General features: G+C 43.7%; 1 protein-coding gene across 1 annotated transcript in view; it reads left to right on the plus strand.

Moving 5' to 3' along the window:
- LOC310810950 (mannosyl-oligosaccharide 1,2-alpha-mannosidase IA) overlaps positions 1-18,848 on the plus strand; it is a 136,808-nt gene that overhangs the window by 80,124 nt on the left and 37,836 nt on the right. Inside the window, exons 3-4 of the mRNA XM_083678894.1 lie at positions 300-415; positions 11,602-11,682. Coding sequence (XP_083535020.1) covers positions 300-415; positions 11,602-11,682 — 197 coding nt within the window. The remainder of the gene's footprint in view (positions 1-299; positions 416-11,601; positions 11,683-18,848) is intronic.

Here is an 18,848-nt window from a genome sequence, read left to right on the forward strand (position 1 = left end):
CTCTTTGCAGGCCCAGATACAGTAAAGGTCATTGGTGACAGAAACATAACTATGTCCTTGCTGTTCTTCTTTTCTTTATTATTATTATTATTATTATTATTATTATTATTATTATTATTATTATTATTATTGTCTCTATCTATACAGTTAATCATTATATGGCTAGTGCTTTGCCTTCCACCTACATTAACTTACCCGATTTAGAAGTCAAGGCCCATGTTCTAAGTTCTATGTTCTAACCCTATGTTTCTAAGATAATCCCATGTATGTGACTGTACCCCGACCTGTGTGTTTTGCAGGTGGTTTGAGGGGAGCTTCCATCATTGACTCTCTGGACACGCTGTATATCATGGGATTGACAGAGGATTATAACGAAGCCAAGGATTGGGTGGTGAACAACCTGGACCTGAACTCGGTAAGACCAATCCCCTCTCTCTGTCATATCATTGGACAGTTCCTCTGCTCTTCACAACGCACGACCAATCATTGCCCCAACACTGTCAGTAGGCCCTCCCTAGGTTTGCATACTCTTAATAAAGATCTCACCAGTAGTCTTAGTGTGCTGGCTTGATTTTAAGATGGCTATTGTCCCCTGACCCAAAGGCCTGTCCAGTCGGTGGGACAGTGTGCCAAAGCTGGGACATTCCAGAGGGAATACAAAGCTTCTTGTGTGGCCGCTCATCCATTCTGACCACGCTTTGTTACCGTGAGATGGGATTCTCTGACTCTCTCTCAGAGCTCTCGACGTAGAATGAGGATGACAAAGAGAGAGAGAGAGAGAGCGACTGAGAAAGCACAGGAGAGAGAAAGAGATGGAGAAAGGCGGAGAGGAAGACGCAAGCGGAGGGCAAGGCCTCTTCATTGAGTAATGCTGTGATAATAGACTTCTTCACGGGGTCTGGGACACAGAGGGCTGCCAGTTTGGTCATAATGTGAAGAGAGAGGGAATGTGCACGGTGGTGCCAACAGAGCGAGCTCCGCCAGGCTTTGTGTGCCCTGTTTTAGTTGTAGTGCTATGCCCTCCGTTCCCTATTGAGAGAGCTTGTTTTGCCCAAGCATTATGTCCTAGTTACTAATTACAGAAACTGCCAACCGTTATTAAAAGCTGTAAAGTACTATGTAGCAATGTCCTACGCTGTAGTCACTTACCTGACTATGTTATAACAGTCCAACTGCATGGTTTTAGAGTCTCTCTTTCTATAAACAGGGACCACGCAAACGTCAGTACACATGTATTTTCTTCACAAGGAGGCTATTGTACTGTATGGTACAATAAAGACCTCCACCCACACAGTGTTTATGGTGTACAGTGTGCCTGTATCGTTCTATTACACACTGAAAACAACAACCCCCCTGAGGGCTGTCAGGCATCAATGGCCATAAAGGAACGCATTTGGGGGAAGTGAGTTTTCACATTGTTCATGTGTTCACACACTCAAAGACACACAGTTTTACGAAGAGAGGCTTCATTCATAGACACACACACACACACACACACACACACACACACACACACACACACACACACACACCTATTATCTCACATATAGTCTCACACACACACACACACACACATAGAAACACATACACACACACACACACACACACACACACAGACACACACACACACACACACATACACACACACACACACAGACACACACACACACACACACACATACACACACACACACACACACACACACACACACACACACAGGAATCTCTCCCCCTGCCAGTGGTGGCAATGGGGCTGTATGGAGATGACTATTGATGTGGGTGAGTGCTATAGCTCTTGGTAGACAGCAGTCACAGGGCCAGAGACACTCAGTAATGGTGTCCCATGACAAACAGCCACCTCATCAGCGTCATAATGACACCCGCCTCAGATTTACACACCGGATCGCACTTTGTCACAGGGCTGGCCAGGTCCATCCGTCACCACTTTCTTCTCCCCCCGGGCTTCTCTGATCAATTGTCCCAGAGGATCTCCTTTGCTGAGTGGTGGACTATCTATCTATGCTCTGTGATGGAGGGCTAGGCCACTTTATCAAAGTGACTGAACTTTAGAATCAAGTTTTTTGCCTTTAGAATCAAGCTCTGTCCTAAACTTTTAAATCATTTTGAGGAAGTTACACAACTTCGTGGGACAGTGGCATAGTTTGACAAGAACCTGTGATAGAGATGTCAAAATGACTTTAGCCTTTTATTACGTTTGCATCTTCACTCAATGCAAATCAGCTCAATATAATCGTTTAGAGCTAGGAATAAATCTATGAGCTTTAGGAGTTTATTTCAGCTTAATTCGGCGGTATGGTATCCGTATTATAATTGATATGTATGAGATGTGGAAACACATTTGAGCACAACGACGGCAGCCATTTACTGATAGTGAAAAATAGCACAAGGAGACGTGTAGCTCAGCATAAGACCAGAGGCAAGATGAGTTCCACCCAGCGTTCACTCCTGAAGAGTTGTGTGCGTGAGAGGAATAGCTGAGGTCATTTTGATTACCTCCGTGAATTCTAGCCAGGAATACTATCCTCTCTGCTTTTTGGAACTAGAGGGGTAGGAGAGCACACTCGGAGTCAAGAGTATGTGTTCTGCCGAGTGAATGAATTAAGTTGGTAAAATGTCTCTCCCTCTGCGACCGAGACGTAAAACAAACTCCCCAAATTCTGATGCAAATCCTGATGAGTTCCTCTGAAGACGGAATCCTCAGATCAAACAGCCCTCTCAAGTGGCTCAGCCAATTATAAAGACAAGAGCAGCTCCATAACGCTTCCACCTAATGTTAACTTCGCAAGATTTCAGCAAGCTGTTTTCGCATAAAGCCTGAATAAGTAGTTAAATATGTCGGTGTTGATTAGCGTTTTGGGGCCTTGGCAGTCCCGAGCTGCCGTCGTCGAGCTTGTTACAGTGATTCAGCTCTTGCTCTGTGGAGGAGCTTACTTTCACTTTAAAGGGGTCCTTTTCCTATGGGGTTGATTCCCCAGGCTGAGGTAGTGAATGCTGTGGGCAGAGGGGGGATAAATGGTCTACTCCTCTTCTGGCAGGTCTCCAGTCCTCAGTCTCTCTCTCTCTCTCTCTCTCAGCAGGGCTAATGGAAAGCGATTAATGAAGTCTTTACAGGTTGGGTTTTATTCCCTATTGACAGTCCCTCCCCCCATTACCCCCTTCAAGGCCCTTGCCTTCCTTCCTCTTTCACTTTCTCCTCGGCTCTCACACTCTCCATCATTCTCACCATGTCCCTCATAGGAGAAGTAGCCGGGAGGCAGTTGGTGTTATTGTTTAAAAAGAGAGCAGACCATTGTGAGGTCACAACATACAGAATCTGGTGGCTTCTGCTCCTCTGTTTCTCACTGTCTCAGATATTCTGAGGTCAAACAGGGTGGCATTGAAAGTGACCATAGAAACCCCCCCCCCCCCCCCCCTTTTGTGAATATATGTTGTATCTAAATGAAATGGACGTTCTGCTGTCTGAACAGTTTCTAGATCAATGACTCGAATCTCTCTTATCTACCTGAAATATAAGAGCTTACCCAGCCATCTTGAACACCATCCATTACCACACCATTAACATGTGCTGGTGGTAAATCAAGCTGCACTAGAAAAAACCCCACGGTCCTAAGAGGGACAGCGAACGGACTGGATAATTAGCACATCTAGCCCTGTAATTCCGGTAAGACGGCTGAATTGAGACAACACAGAGAGTCTCTCGTGGGTGTCATCGGGAGAGGCTGAGGGAGGGAGCTGTGTTTATCTCTCATGATGCATGTTGTGTTTCCCTGCCTGGGGGGAGTGCAGATGTTGGCATATCAAAGCCATAGTGGCTGTGTAAACAGGGCAGAGGCGCAGGGGCAAACAGAGAGGCAGCAGATGAGGGAGCAGGCCTTGCTACGGTGCGTCCCTGAGGCAGACTGTCACACAGAGAGGCCAAGGGGTGGACAGAGTGACATGTGATATGTGAGAACATTAGTCAACCTTGAATGTGTGGCCGTCATGATGTGGCCAAGAGGTGAATGTGCGACAAGACCAGGCAAAGCGCTTAATAAGGGACCCTTCCTGCCTGGTTGCTTGGCAAAACACACCAAAGAAGATGTGTGTTGCGTGTGATTTCGCTGTTTTTCACTATGAAGATGGATGGCTCTATGAAGCCTCCATTATGAATTCAACCCCACCATGAATAGGTTGAATATCCCAGGATTCAAAATGTCCCTTGAGTTTTGCTTAGGTTAAGAGAGGGTTAACAAAAAGTTGTCAGGCATACAAGAATGAAAGAGGATATTGATAATTAAAAACACATTAGTTCATGTCAGGGTAGTGTAGGGGTTGAGAGATATTTTCACTTCTGTTTTAAATGTTTGCCAATGTTTTAGTCGATGTAGAGGGCTGTTCTGTTTCACCCTCAGAGGAATCCTGGTACCAGAGGCCAAAACAGAGTCAATGCTGCCAAAAAACCTCATACAGTTAGTGTGAAACTTTCATCTGAAAACAGACTGAATGTGAGCAGAGAGAGCAGACCACAGAGTACCACTTTAAAGACACCATAGAGATTGCTTGAGCATAGCATTGTGATGGAAGACAATGTCTTTGCAAGCAGACAATAAAGTATTATCCCATCTCATCTCAAATACTGATATACAGTATTGCAAGGAACCGCTATACGCACAGTGAAAAAATGTATTTCTTGGTTGAGAGAAATGACTTGCTACTTCAAGTGAAATTGCTACGGAATGAGATGTTTCGATTTACAAAAGCATCTTTGCATGTATGCCTCTGGAAAATCTGAAGTATATGCCCAGAAATGATAACCAGTATATAATTAGGATAATTATCCCTAGCCTATACTAAATAAACAATAAACAAGCTCAAACCATTCCACTGCTTGTTGTGATGAATGGTTTGAGCTTGTTTATTTGAGCTGACGATGGATATCGAAGTTCTTTCTATCTCTGCCTATACATGCTATACTGTTCTCTCCCATTTCCAAAGCATTAATTGTTGCTCAAAGACGAGTAGTTTTAATTCATCTGATTCCCGCCTTCAAACTGGAAGACCACCCAAGCCCTCAGTGGTTAATTAGATGGTTTACGTAGGATGCTATCTGAAGACTTACCACAGACCCAGTCAACCTTCCAGCTGTCTGGGAGCAGACCTGAAGCAGGACTGTTGTTTATCTCAGCAGGGCTGTGGTTTGACTTGAGCTGACCCGCTGTCCAAAGTAAATGTGTCTCAACAGGGCCCCAGTCATTAGACTGCTGTAAAACTTGGGTAGGTAGGGATGCTGGACTGAAGAAGCAGTGCCCCAGCCTTTAGGTCAAGGCAGCTGAAGTCTTGTCTCAGCTAGAGAGCAGCAAGGCAGCCAGTGTGTGGGTGGTTTATATTTATTCTTATTTTGCACCTGTGACATCTTTGCTCTTGACATAGACTTGGCACTGGCTGAAGGGCATCAGGATTGTTATTCTTTTTTTTAATTTAATGAATAACAAACAATGTTTTCATTTGTGTCACTCTTGAGGATTTGTAAGATTTTCATCCGAACATCAGATTGTGGCACTGATGAGATTAGCATTTTGGCACCACAATAGTGATGTTATTTGTTCAGCCAGTATAGCCACAGGCCTTGGCAATCCTTTTATAGATTTGAGAACAGTGATCGTATACAGTTGGCACAGAAACACAGAGATGGTTGCACAATATTGTTAGCGGGGGTCTGTGGGAGGTACAGTATAACATTAACGGACAAAAGAGAGTGGACAGAGAAACAAACGGGGGGGGAAAGATGGATTACAGTAAGGATAAATAGACTGATGAAGGGAAATGGCGGGCGAGGGTCCCATGAGAGGTGTTTGTTATGAGAGTGTTCTCCCTGGGAGATACTGTAAGCCCCCGGAGAGAACAGCAGTGCGTATAGACACATTTTTATACTGTCATGTTTTTGTTTGTGTGTCTGAATGCCTTTGTATATGTAAATCGAGAGAAGAGCTTTGAGGTACTGTGCGTTCGCCAAATCCCAGCCCTCTCTCACTCACAGATACTTTCTACTCCCCTGACAAGTGTTGGAATGGATAGATTGTAAGCAAAAGAGGAGGACAGGGGGCTTTAATTCAGCGTCACCCCAGTTGCATTTGATTAATTATTCATCTGTTTCTTAATTTGCTGTAATGTATTCAGTGAAGATGTTTGTGATGAAAACGGCATCTAGCTGTATGTGTCTACAGTATGATTGTGGAAAGGAGTTGAGGGAGAAGTTAACATGGGTGTATTTGTAGATAAACCTCAGTCAGTGTGTGTTATGATCTGAGCCCTTGCCTAACAATGTGTAACAGTAGGCTAAAATAGTCTATATCCTTTGGCCTGTATGATGTGAGTAGTTTGTCATAGAGCCATCTAGACGTCTATATTGCCAGCTCTTAAAAATGCATCATGAAGAGAACTGTCGTTAGAACTCTGGTGGCAGAGTGAGTGTGTAGCATTCAAATCAAGACTTGATCTCTCACGACGTCTTGCACATAACAGCCTAATGGCTGTCAATGAAAATGCCATGGCAGAGGAGATGACTGCCTTTCACACTCTGTTTATAAAAACAAAAACAAATCTAGACAAAACATGACATGACCCCTTGACATTTGTTGTTTCGATTGTTAGTAAAAAGTTAAAAGGACCCTCCCACCCATTCTAACCCAAGCACTTTTGATTTGTTTTGTTTTTGTTTTGTCTGCAGCAGGTTAAAAAGGCAGCACTCTATACCGATAATAAATGCAGGTGCTGATCTCCTGGAAAGCACTAATACAATGATGGATTCTCTGTTATGACCTCTATTAACTCAATTTAATTGAGAAGCCTCTCTTGACAGCCGCAGTTACAGAGTATATAAGGGTTTTATTGACAATGATGTCAACAGATATGTCCACGGTAAATATTCAGATGTTCATGAATAAAGTTACTTTACTAGTTACTAATCTGTGTGTCAACAAACAACACTCTGGTGCTGAACATTTCAGCAGTCTTTGGAATTATGCGGTTGTCACCATCATGTGTTTCAGCTCAACACTTTTAAAGTCTTACTCTTTGCAGTGTGAGGATGGCCAAAGCTCTCCCTCCCATCCAGATCAGGCTGTTTAGCATGCTCCAGAGGTTAGCAGTCATTAAAGTGTTGGTGTCTGGGACAGCTCTCACAGCTTGGACGCTAATCTAGCCCATAATTACTGTGCATTAAAAAAGCAGCCCTGGCTTTATGTCCTGTTGATGGCAGCCAGGCAAAAGAGCCCTCAGAAAGTCTTGTCTCAGCAGAAGCATTAGCAGAATCACAGCTCACAGCGTGTTCACAGAGGGGGACCTGAGTGGCAGCACGCTATTGGTCCCTTTCATTATCAACCTGTGCTAATTAGTGATGTTGTGTTAAATTAGAGCTCTGTTAGTTTGATTTGCAGTACTCACTTTGAATAAGGTGCGTTCCATACCCTGATCTGCTTATTTCAGACTTGGCTTGTCAGGTCAACATCAAAACTAGAGGTTAAGAATATAACCCAGGTTCTCTGAAGGAGACGAGGGAGAGCCCTCACTATGTGGAACCGTTTGTGACAGCTGTTTGAATCCTAGTGTAGACATTTTGAGTGTTCTTTGCCCAGTGGCAATGATAGCCCTTTATTAGCATTAAATCATTACATTAGTGTTATATTTGTGCCTGATCTGCCCACTGTTGGCCTTGATAACAGTCTAGTCAGCTCCCTGGCATACATAAGCACAGAGGAGATGCCAATCAGGCTTATGTCCCAGTCAAATCTGGGCAGAGCCTGATAACAATCTGTGCCATGCTTTGTTGAATGCTCACCAACAGAAAAGTAAGCATCAAACACTGACAACAACACTGCACAGGGCTTCTGAAGCAGAACAGCAACATGATTCAAGCAATGTACATTTTCTTCTGCGAGAGGGTAATTTTATTCATGAAGTTTTCTTCAGTTTTTTTGTTTTGTTTTTTATAGCAGCAGGTACCGCCTGTAAAAGGTAGCATCATTAAAATGCAAATCAGACGCTAATGTGTTGATACCACACACTATACCACTCACAGCCACATGTCCTGTGGTTCAGTTACACCATTGGTTAGCTCCTCTATGAAAATGACCAACGTACAATTTTGCACTTTGCAAAGTGCAGGGTGAGACCACGGAGACGCATATGCCATTTAGCTGACGCTTTTATCCAAAGCGACTTACGCCGAGACCCACTGATACTAGAACCATTTAGAAGCTACACATTTGCGTTCTAAGTAGCTTCGACTGTATTGGAGGTGATTCTATGCATGGTGTAATGAAGAAAAGGTGTAAAAAGAGAGAGAAAGATGTCCTTCTGCGTGGCAGAAGCGGTTAAAGCTAGCATGTTGTCTACTGGATGTTGTCTGCTAATTAGATGCTCAGCTTGAGAACTGTGAGGAAATCTTCACCTGATTTTGTTTTCCACTATGAATAGCATAGCGAAGCAGACTTTGCTTTTATTTATTCGTGTGAAAAGCCTTTAGGGGAGACAACGGACATATTTGGTTTTTTTAACGTTCCGCCCTTGACAATATGCTTTGTGGAGATTTAATTGATTCACCTCTAGTGCAGTGTTTTCCACCTATTTTCAGTCAAATTGGTTGCCGTGCTTTCCCAAGGCACACTGCTTTTTTATTGCAGATTTAATGTGTGTGGTCTTATAAATTAGATGCAAATCTTAATATCCCTGTGATGCAGACGAACAACAACATCTTAAAAAATATATTACTGGAAGACATCTGATAGAGCAGAAATACTTCAAGTGTGAAATACTGTAAGTACTGTAATAGGTGATTTCAATTAACTTTTCTTCATAGGTTTATAACAATTTCGATTTCAGATGCCCTTGTACACAAGTGGGCATGATAAACACGGTAGCTTTTGAAAAAGGCCACTTATATAAATGGAACTTTTACAAGAGCCTCACAGAGTGATTTACAAGGCTTGTATCGGGAAAGAAGTCTGATCAGCAGAACCTTTGTCAGCATTACTGTCCCCATCATCGCACCTTATGGCTGTCCTTGAGGGCCACCATCCCTGGTGACAAATAGACAGTACTCCCTAATCACTTCCATTTCAGGTCCATTATAGAACGGGCCACTCATCTAAGGGTTGGCAGGACGACTCAGCTCTGCCATTATGCCAGAGAATAGGCGTTTGTCTTACAGATTGTCACCAGTTACACCGTCTTAAGAAAAGTGGCCAACTCTTCAGTTACACATTAGCCCAGCAGTCATTCCCTGATAATTATGAAGCACGTGGCTAAAATTCAATTGCAGTGAAAAGTGTTGAGCTGCTCTAACTGTAGATCTTGGTAACTTGACAAAGTATATTACTTTAGTTGGTTAGACAACATGTACGATGGAAATCATCACAGTTGGGTTTACGCCAGAGTCTCTACATCCTTACGCAGGTTATAGATTGGAGGTAATTGCACTCTTCAGCACCCAATTGCAGTTTCCTTATCTGTTCTTGAGAGCAATTTCCTTCTTGAGGGGTCTTCAAGTCAATAAATACCACCATCACCTCAACCTCAGTAGCAGTAATTATGGTGACAAATTGCATCACTTCAAGGGACACATATACTGCTTAACTAACACCTCTTATCTTAAGGCACATTACCTATGACACAGTGGGCAGATACTATAAACTCCGTGACTGACGTTGACTAACTGCAAATTGCTCTGGAAAACTATAATAGAGATGACAATACACACTGACAGGGTGTGCATTCTGTATTATGTATGAGGCAAAGCATTTTCAGCACAAGGCATCTCTTTGCTTGTTATTGGCCTTTAGACTCCAACGTCTCCTGTTCCCCTCCGCAAGTACACAAGAGGTAACAACTTGTCTTAGGAAGAGGATGCAGAGGTGGGATTGATTGTTTTTTTTAGCCCCTAGTCTTCCTGTCATGATTCAATATCACATCCACAAGGAGACGGAGAATTGTCCTACACCTGTCCAATGTTCCTTGCAAAAGGTGCCAATTAAATTTGACCCAGTTCCCGGAGACCCAGAGAGAAAATACAAAACTACAGCAAAGCATAATGCCTCCAGTATCATAATAGCATAAACTAAAAAAAGAGAATAGGCTGGACTACAGACCTGATGAGAATACCGTACACACTGACTTACCGTACACAATACCGTACACACTGACATAACACTGTTATGTTTTTATTGACAAGACAGGCACAGACAAAACAGGCACAAAAGCAGCCGACAAGACAGGTGCCTGGGACAAAGTTCTGGAAATCAGCCTGTCATATTAGAACACTGTAACAGGTCTTGGGTTTCAAATCAACAACAAGCTGTTTACATCAATTTCTTGCAGGATATGAAGTCACATGCAGATGTAAGACCTTGGCCACTTCTTCTCCCTGTCTTGTCTTGCCCTGTGCCAGGCTCTGTGGACCACAATCTCTCTGGGTCCCATAGGATAACATTAAGGAGTAAAACTCTTCTCAAATTCATGCTGGACACCTGCATATGACTTGAGACTGTATGAGACTGTGTCTGTTATCAAAAATGAACTACATTGTTGAAGCAAAATATGTAAAACAGCAATACTATTCAAACACATGTAAAGTCAGAATCAGTAAAGCTCTACTAGATAGATAGATAGATAGATAGATAGATAGATAGATTATTTCAACTGTCACTTCACAATAATGCATCAGTTGACAAACATACAGATTTAAAAATCACTTTGTGGACCACTCAGAAAGAGTTGAGACACTTTAGTTCTATAAATACAATACAAAATCTATACATCACGTGTATTGGATATAATACATTAAATCATCTATACACATGTATTCAAAAACAGAAACAAAATCAATGTATACAATATATAAGGACATGTAGGTACTTATAAAGAAACATCTACGTTGGTAAGATGGTTCATGAATGATGTCCACATTACTTGGCGATCTATACCCTCCCGCGGTTTTAAACACTCCCAGACAAAAGAGGAAATAAACCTCCTGGGTGGTATCACAAGCCTTTGACTCTCCGCCATGGCTTTATTGAGATTTGTCCTGCGAGAATCTTTGAATATCTGTGGCGAGGAGATGTCTATAAATGCAGGCTCATGGAGTGAGGTGGTTATGGGTGAGAGATGTGGTACGTACTCTAACCTGGCTGGAACAGGTCTGCTAGTGTCTCTCCTAGCATGTTAGCTGCTTTCACAGCATGTGAAGACATGTACGAATGAATGAGTGCAGCTCCAATAAGCAACACGTTATGAATTTGTATTACGATACTTTTGGTCTGAGGAGGCCTTCACAGCTTAGGTTTTCTAAAACATTAATTTACACATCTGGGTGTCTTACGGCTTTCTAAGGCTCAAGGGAACACAAAAACAACATAGCTTGAAGAGTATATTTATTATTAATCATCAGTTAAGTATTAAAGGTTATTATCGATTAATTATTGATCACTTTTTGATCAACAACTGCACCATACTGCCACTTACTTACTGATGTAGCCCCTCCCAGCTTTTGATCTCTGATTTCTCTCTCTCTCTCTCTCTCTCTCTCTCTCTCTCTCTCTCCTACAGAACGGCGAAGCGTCACTCTTTGAGGTGAACATCCGTTACGTCGGTGGGCTCCTCTCAGCATACTACCTGACAGGCGAAGAGGTAAGATTCATCAACTTCTATTATTCCCTTTGTTCTGGAGGTAACTACGGCTTTCTTTATTCCAATTTAGCCATATATATATATATATGCCATTTCGCTGACACTTTTATCCAAAGCAACTTACATTGCAGTGAGTACATACATTTCTATGTATATATGGCATATAGTGAGTGCATACATTTCTAAGTATATATGGTCCCAGCGGGAATCAAACCCAGAACCTTAGCGTTGCTAACGCCATGCTCTACCAGCTGAGCCACAGAGGACCACAGCCACGCGGTTTGAACGATGAAGGAACGTTGGAATAGCATATCATAGTCATAAAACATACACACTCACAGACACACATACAGTATACTAGGCATGCACACATACACACTGTACACACAACACACAGGCACTCATTGTCACACACAGTGTGAAAGAGCCGACACATGAGCACCAATAGGAAAACCTGAAAAATCACATATTCACAGTGTACAGGCATTCACAGTGTACAGGCATTCACAGTGTACAGGCATTCACAGTGTACAGGCATTCACAGTGTACAGGCATTCACAGTGTACAGGCATTCACAGTGTACAGGCACTGTACGCCCACACACTCATGACCTTTACCCAGTGTGGCCACATTACTGCCATGAACACACATGACAGAGCACACACACACACTCTCCCACAAACGACCTAATGCACAACCAATGCAGTATGACCGTGAGTGGAGGTCAACATGCGATAGAAGGTTGCCCCCGGCGACCTTCACTACATATTGTAGATGCCTGGGCTGAGGCAAAAATCCAGGCTGAGGCAAAAATAATGGAAAGCGAATCCAGTGACATATGAGAGCTTGAATCAGCTTAATGGACATTGATTTGGAGGCTGAGTGAGTCCGGGACAGGAAAATGGGGGAAAAAAAAAGCTCTGCTTTTTTTCTACTGCAGAATGACCGTGAAATATGAATATGCTGTATAAGTGGTGCGGATGGGGAAGACCAGTGTAAAATCCATAACGTCTCATTACCGTATAATAGCATACAGGACATACTGTGCTGTTGTGGTAGGTCTCTGTATTGGTCCAGTTGCCTGTCCCCAGATCCTATCTTACCACAGGCCTCTCTCATGCATGGAGATGTGAGAATAGAATAAGCTTTATTAAGGGGAGGGAAAGCGCTAGGGAGCTCCAACAGTAAGAACCTAACAATCCCACAGTCTCCCACGGTCTGTTATATCTCAGGCCCTCCATCTTGTCTCGTAATTCTCTCATTTATCCTTTCCACGCCGGTTCTTTCTCTCAGGCCGCCGATCGCGTTTTACTGTGTTCTCTTGGGGAAAACAATGCTCTTTGTGTTTCTTATGTTTGGCGTATATCTCTGCTGAGTGATATCTCAATGCAACATAGAGGCACGTTCTCCTAACTCTTCCTCTTTGAGGCCCCGTGCTCTGTGGTGCGGTTGTGGTGTGTGTGTGTCATCCGTCTCTGGAGATGGAGTACACACTCTTTGTTTCCTGACGGACGTATCAATACGATTTAATGCGCCGTCGTTATCCATCACGGTGTCCCCGCATGTGCAGCGCACGTCCCGCGACAGGTCTCCTGGAGCGAGATTTATCATAACCGCCATCCCCCGCACCCCCCCAATCTCCCCCTACGCCCCTCTATTCCCACTTTCTCCAGTGCTCACGTACTGTATGTTAGATATGAGCGCGAGAGAAAAGATAAAGGCTTCCTTTGCCAGAAACACCACCAGTTACCAAGGAACGTAAATCACCTCAGACACCGTGAACCGGTGGGACATTCCGGAAGAATATCATGCGATTGCAGTCCATGTTATGACTGGAGGACATTCAGCACCTGATGGGGAATGGATGCTGGGGAGCAATGAGGATGAGTCCCTCTAGGATTGAGGAGGAGAAGTGCTTAAAGCTGCAGGACAAACACCTGACCATTAGTAATGCATGTTATGATTGTGTGTGTGTGTGTGTGTGTGTGTGTGTGTGTGTGTGTGTGTGTGTGCACATATGTGTGTGTGTTCGTCTGTCGGGAAAGACACACATGGGGAGCTCCTTGCTTAGATTTACCGTAGCACCACAGGTTAAGTGCCTTGTATAAATGAGGCTCTCTGGTCAGTTGTTTATGAGCTATTTGTTACTATGCTATCATTCGTAGACTGAGCAGCAGAGGCAATAAGATGTTACATGTTAATGTGCATCATTGCATTTGTGTGTGTGTGTGTGTGTGTGTGTGTGTGTGTGTGTGTGTGTGTGTGTGTGTGTGTAAGCGTGTGTTTGTGTATACAGTTTGTGTATACAGTTTGTGTGTGTGTGTGTGTGTGTGTGCGTGCCTGTGTGTGTGTGTGTGTGTGTGTGTGTGTGTGTGTGTAAGCCTGCGTGCATGTGTGTGTTTGTGTATACAGTATGGGTGTGTGCGTGTGCGTGAGCGCGTGTCTGTGCGTGCGTGTCTGTGTGTGTGTGGTGGGACCTGACTTGCACTTACCCCATGCTGTAGTAGGAACAGGCCACAAAAGGCAGGGAAAAAATTCAATCAGCCTTGTGTGAAAATTGCCGTGGGCAGAGAGAGTAGCAGCAGCAGCAGCAGCAGCAGCAGCAGGAGGAGAGGCAGCAGCAGGAGAGGCAGCAGCCGGGAGAATAAGGGAGTGAAGTGCATTCATATGTTCAGGGGAGAGAGAGAGAGTGAGGGGAGAAACATTCAAATTCTACTGGAGTAGACAGGTGCTTATTAAGAGTCGCGAATCTCTCCCGGTTCACTGACCTAGTGTTCCTCTTCAGCCACTGTAGATTCACTCCTACCCCTCCTGTCTGCACTACCTGTGCCAGCTCGATGGCGGTGGTGTTCCAGGAAAAAGGTAGGCGCCTTCCGTCCTGCGGGTGTCGGGAATCTCTATGGGGGTTTGGGGGGGGGGGGGGGGGGATTAATCTCTACCCATCCCCCTTGTTATTCCTCCTCCAATTTGGGTGACCTACTTTTGTCTCCAAATATAGTTGTTTTTTTTCTGCTCACACACCAGGCAGGCCAAACACAGACACACACACACACACACACACACACACACACACACACACACACACACACACACCATCATCACTAGAGAGCTGAGTATTCCTCTGTGTTAAATTAGATTTCTCTCCTCACATATTGCTGTTTCACTCTCATTTTCTCCATCTCTGAAACTCAGCAGCTCACCCTCTCTCACCCTGTATTACTCTCTACTTTATCTCTCTTACACTCACCGCTCTCTCTCTCTCTCTCTCTCTCTCTCTCTCTCTCTCTCACTCTCTCTCTCTCTCTCTCTCTCTCTCTCTCTCTCCCTCTCTCTCTCTCTCTCTCTCTCTATCCCTCTCTCTTTCTCTCTCTCTCTATCTATCTCTCTCTCTATCCCTCTATCCCTCTCTCTCTCTCTCTCTCTCTCTCTCTCTCTCTCTCTCTCTCTCTCTCTCTCTATCTATCTCTCTCTCTATCCCTCTATCCCTCTCTCTCTCTCTCTCTCTCTACCCGAATGCAGAAAATTATCACCTTCCTGGCTTTGACCTCCCTCTCCCAGTGGAGGGGTATAGAGTAGAGTAGAGAAATGTATGCCATTTTTCATCGGGAAAATTCTGGGAGGCAAATTGAATTAATCTCAGCCCCCCTGTGGTACAGAGCCCAGATATGCATCACATTGTAGAGAGAGGGATCCTTCTCCTCCCAGACCTGAGCGAGAGGAGAGGATAGGTACCCGTGTGAGCTGAGAAGATTGTGACCTCAATCACACCGTACGTACTGCAGCTTCTTCTCTAAGCTGGACTGATAGGAAATGAAAAGGCAGGCAGCTGGGATGGGAGGCATGTGATTTACAGTTACCACGGCAGGAGAACATACTGTTGTTTCCCGGGATGGTTCTGTGTTAGATTGTGTGTTGCTGTTATGTAGTGCACTAATTAAGAGATACTGTATGCAGTAACGGCATGTCGGTGGGTGTAGTGTGTGTCCATGGTACACTGTAGAGGAGACGTGGTGAACGGCTACCTCCTCTGTACTGGCACAGAGATAGGAGGATCCAGAGGGTTCACTCAGTACCCGCTTTAGTCCGCAGTGTGTGAAATATAAGCAGACCTGGCCGGTTTTTAAACAAACAATAGGAGGGGTGTGAACGTTCGTTTTTTTACTCATATTTGCACATTGGTCTTATTGAGTTGAGCTCAACTTTTGTAATGAGTAAGGTGTTATGTTAACATGTTAGCCGACAATCTGTAAAAAAAAACTAGAACTACAGAACTACAAAACGCACATGTGCAGTCTGAGGAGATCCCCTGCCCTTGTGAATAATTAAGAAAACGCATTACTAAAAACTTTTAGGACATAATTTAAAATATCTTCCCACTTACTTGCACATTGTTGTCCAGCTACTTCCACACATTTATATTATGAAATATGAAACCTCATCACCAAAACAGTTTTCCGGGGTGGACAACAGCTCCCATTGGATTTCGACCCTCTCAACACTCTTCTTAGATCTTTAACCTTTGATAATGATCAGAGAGAGCTTTGATCATCCACATAGAGCATCATCATAGAGTTTCAATTATAACTGTATGTACAGTATATGTTATTTTATGACATAGATAGTCTTTGTTCATTTCCTTGTACGTTTAGATTCCTCCTCAGCCTGTAGGTTACATGTGCTTACATCTATGGCTGTCTGTCCCTGTCGAAACAGCTCTAACCTGTTGTTCATAGAGAGTTGGCAGATCCTGTAATTGCCCTGTGGGTAAAACCCACTTGTCAACCCATATTGACTTCTAGTCTTGCTCTAAGATAGAGAGAGAGACAGAGAGAAAGAGAGAGAGAGAGAGAGATAGAGACAGAGAGAGAGAGAGAGAGAGAGAGAGGGAGCTTCTGCCAATGTAATCAAGGAATCCTACTGCTCGAAATATGAGAAACCCAATCCATTTAGTCAAAGCCCCGTAATTCACAATTCTGGGATTACAAAGGCATTTACAGTACATTGGAGCAAGGCTAGTGTTTGCGTGTGCGTGCGCACGCGGATATTTTTTGTGCCTGTACATGTGCGTGTCTTTTTGCTGAAAAGCTTAAAAGTCTTTTTCAAGAGAAATCTCATTTCCAACAGATCAAAATGGATCATCATAGTAACCTGCTATGCACTGTATCTGTGGCTGCAGGCTTAGCAGCAGACGAAAGCTCTGGATTCCAAACCTCCATTCTACTGTATGTACAAACATATAATCCCATTTGTGCAAACTTTAGATAACAGTATTCTTATAGGACATCATTAGAAGGCGCTGCATCAAAAACATCACAACCACAAACGGCATTATAGCATTTAGGCCTATTTTGTGTTTGTTGACAGCGTGGGTTAATGACTACAGCTGTATACTGTATATCTACCCACTTCTATTTCCACTCATCCATTTCAAACAATTATATCAACCAGCGACAAACCGATGCACTCAATTGGCCAAGAGCATAAAAAAGGCCAACCTCCTACAGATACTAAGAGTGTGATTGGCTGACGCAGGAAGAGTATTTAAACAAAGACAGACATTGGGCCTTTGCTCTGCATGTAGTTATTTAGAATTTTTACTCAACCCTTTGACATCCATATGCCTCTTCCTCGATCCTTCTTTTGGAACCATTTCTGTTCAATTAGTCTTTTCTGTCGTCCTTAGGGATCTCATAGGCCTTCTGTGTAATTGGACAGTGAGGATAAGCCGAGAGCTTTGGCCCGGGCTCAAATGAACCCAAACCCGATCCAAACCCCATTGAAGAGAGGGCCTGATGAAGAGAGGGCCTGATGTTTTTTTGCAAGTCATGCCAGTCTGACCTGCCATGACACCACCAAACAAATCGAATCTTGCGGATCATTAGGCTGCCCTTAATGATGTGGGCCTTGTGGAATCTGGGCCTTTTATTCCGACTTGGCATAGTCCACAGCTGCTGGTCCTGTTTTCAAGGCTTCATTAGGTGAACAGGAGAACTGTGTGTCTCTCATACACACACGCACGCACACACACACACACGCACGCACGCGCACACACACACACACACACACACACACACACACACACACACACGCACATGCACACACACACACACACACATACACACGCACACACACGCACGCACGCACACACACACACACACACACACACACACACACACACACACACACACACACACACACACACACACACACACACACACACACTGACTAGTTGTGCCCTCTCTTTCGAAAGGAACAATAGTAGATCTTACTTCCAAACCTCTACTTTATTTACCTCAGCAATCCCTCAGACTACTCTCCTATCTCAATGAAAGAAAGTGCAATTAAAGTGCATTGAAAGGAAATAAATCTTTTTCCTTGGACGGGCGAATGCATTAGTGTGTTGTGTTATGGGTATTGCAACAGTGTGTTTTGAGTGAGAGGGATACTGAATGTATATCCAACCCACAGAGCACCACATATATTCTAAGCAGAAATTAATGTATAGGCTGCTTAGCGTTTTTACTGCAGCGATAAAGTCCATTCAAAGCAATGGTCCTTTAGCTTTCATAATTAAGAGAGGTGATAATAAAATGTATTTTTATGGGCTCTGTATATAACATTCTTGAAGGGTCAAAGGCCGCTGCTTTAAACAGTGAGCGGTATTGATCCTGGTGGCATTTGGCCCGTGATCAATGTCTTTCTGGGAATGGAGTTTCTCTGTAGTGGGGAGTTAGGGGTGATTTGTGTCGAGAGGGGTGAGGGGGGTTCTAGTGACACGCACACTGCATTTAGAGCCTTGTGGTTGCAAGTAAAATGGAGGAATATTAAAAAAAAGAAGTCTATCTCTTTCTTTGCCGTTTAGTGCTCCACCAACTCTGTATTTATGCTTTGTTCTCTGTCTAAGTCTGATCCATCCTCTCTTTAGTCCAGACCTGAATAGCTTACCACACAAAATTGGAAGCATTTTATGTTGTGCTGAATGGTCGCCCCTTAGGTAATTACCATGTTAAAGTTGAATGACAGGAGGTTGACATGCACTGTACTGTACCGTGTATTGTTAAAGGTTTTGAAGTTAAGGGTGAAAGTGACTGTGAGTGTGAGTGTGACAGTGTTGACTTAATAAGGGTCTAGCCTATTGTTTTGAGTATGAGAAGAAATAGAGACAA

Source organism: Argentina silus, assembly GCF_951799395.1.
Source record: "Argentina silus genome assembly, chromosome: 10".
NCBI lineage: Eukaryota > Metazoa > Chordata > Actinopteri > Argentiniformes > Argentinidae > Argentina > Argentina silus.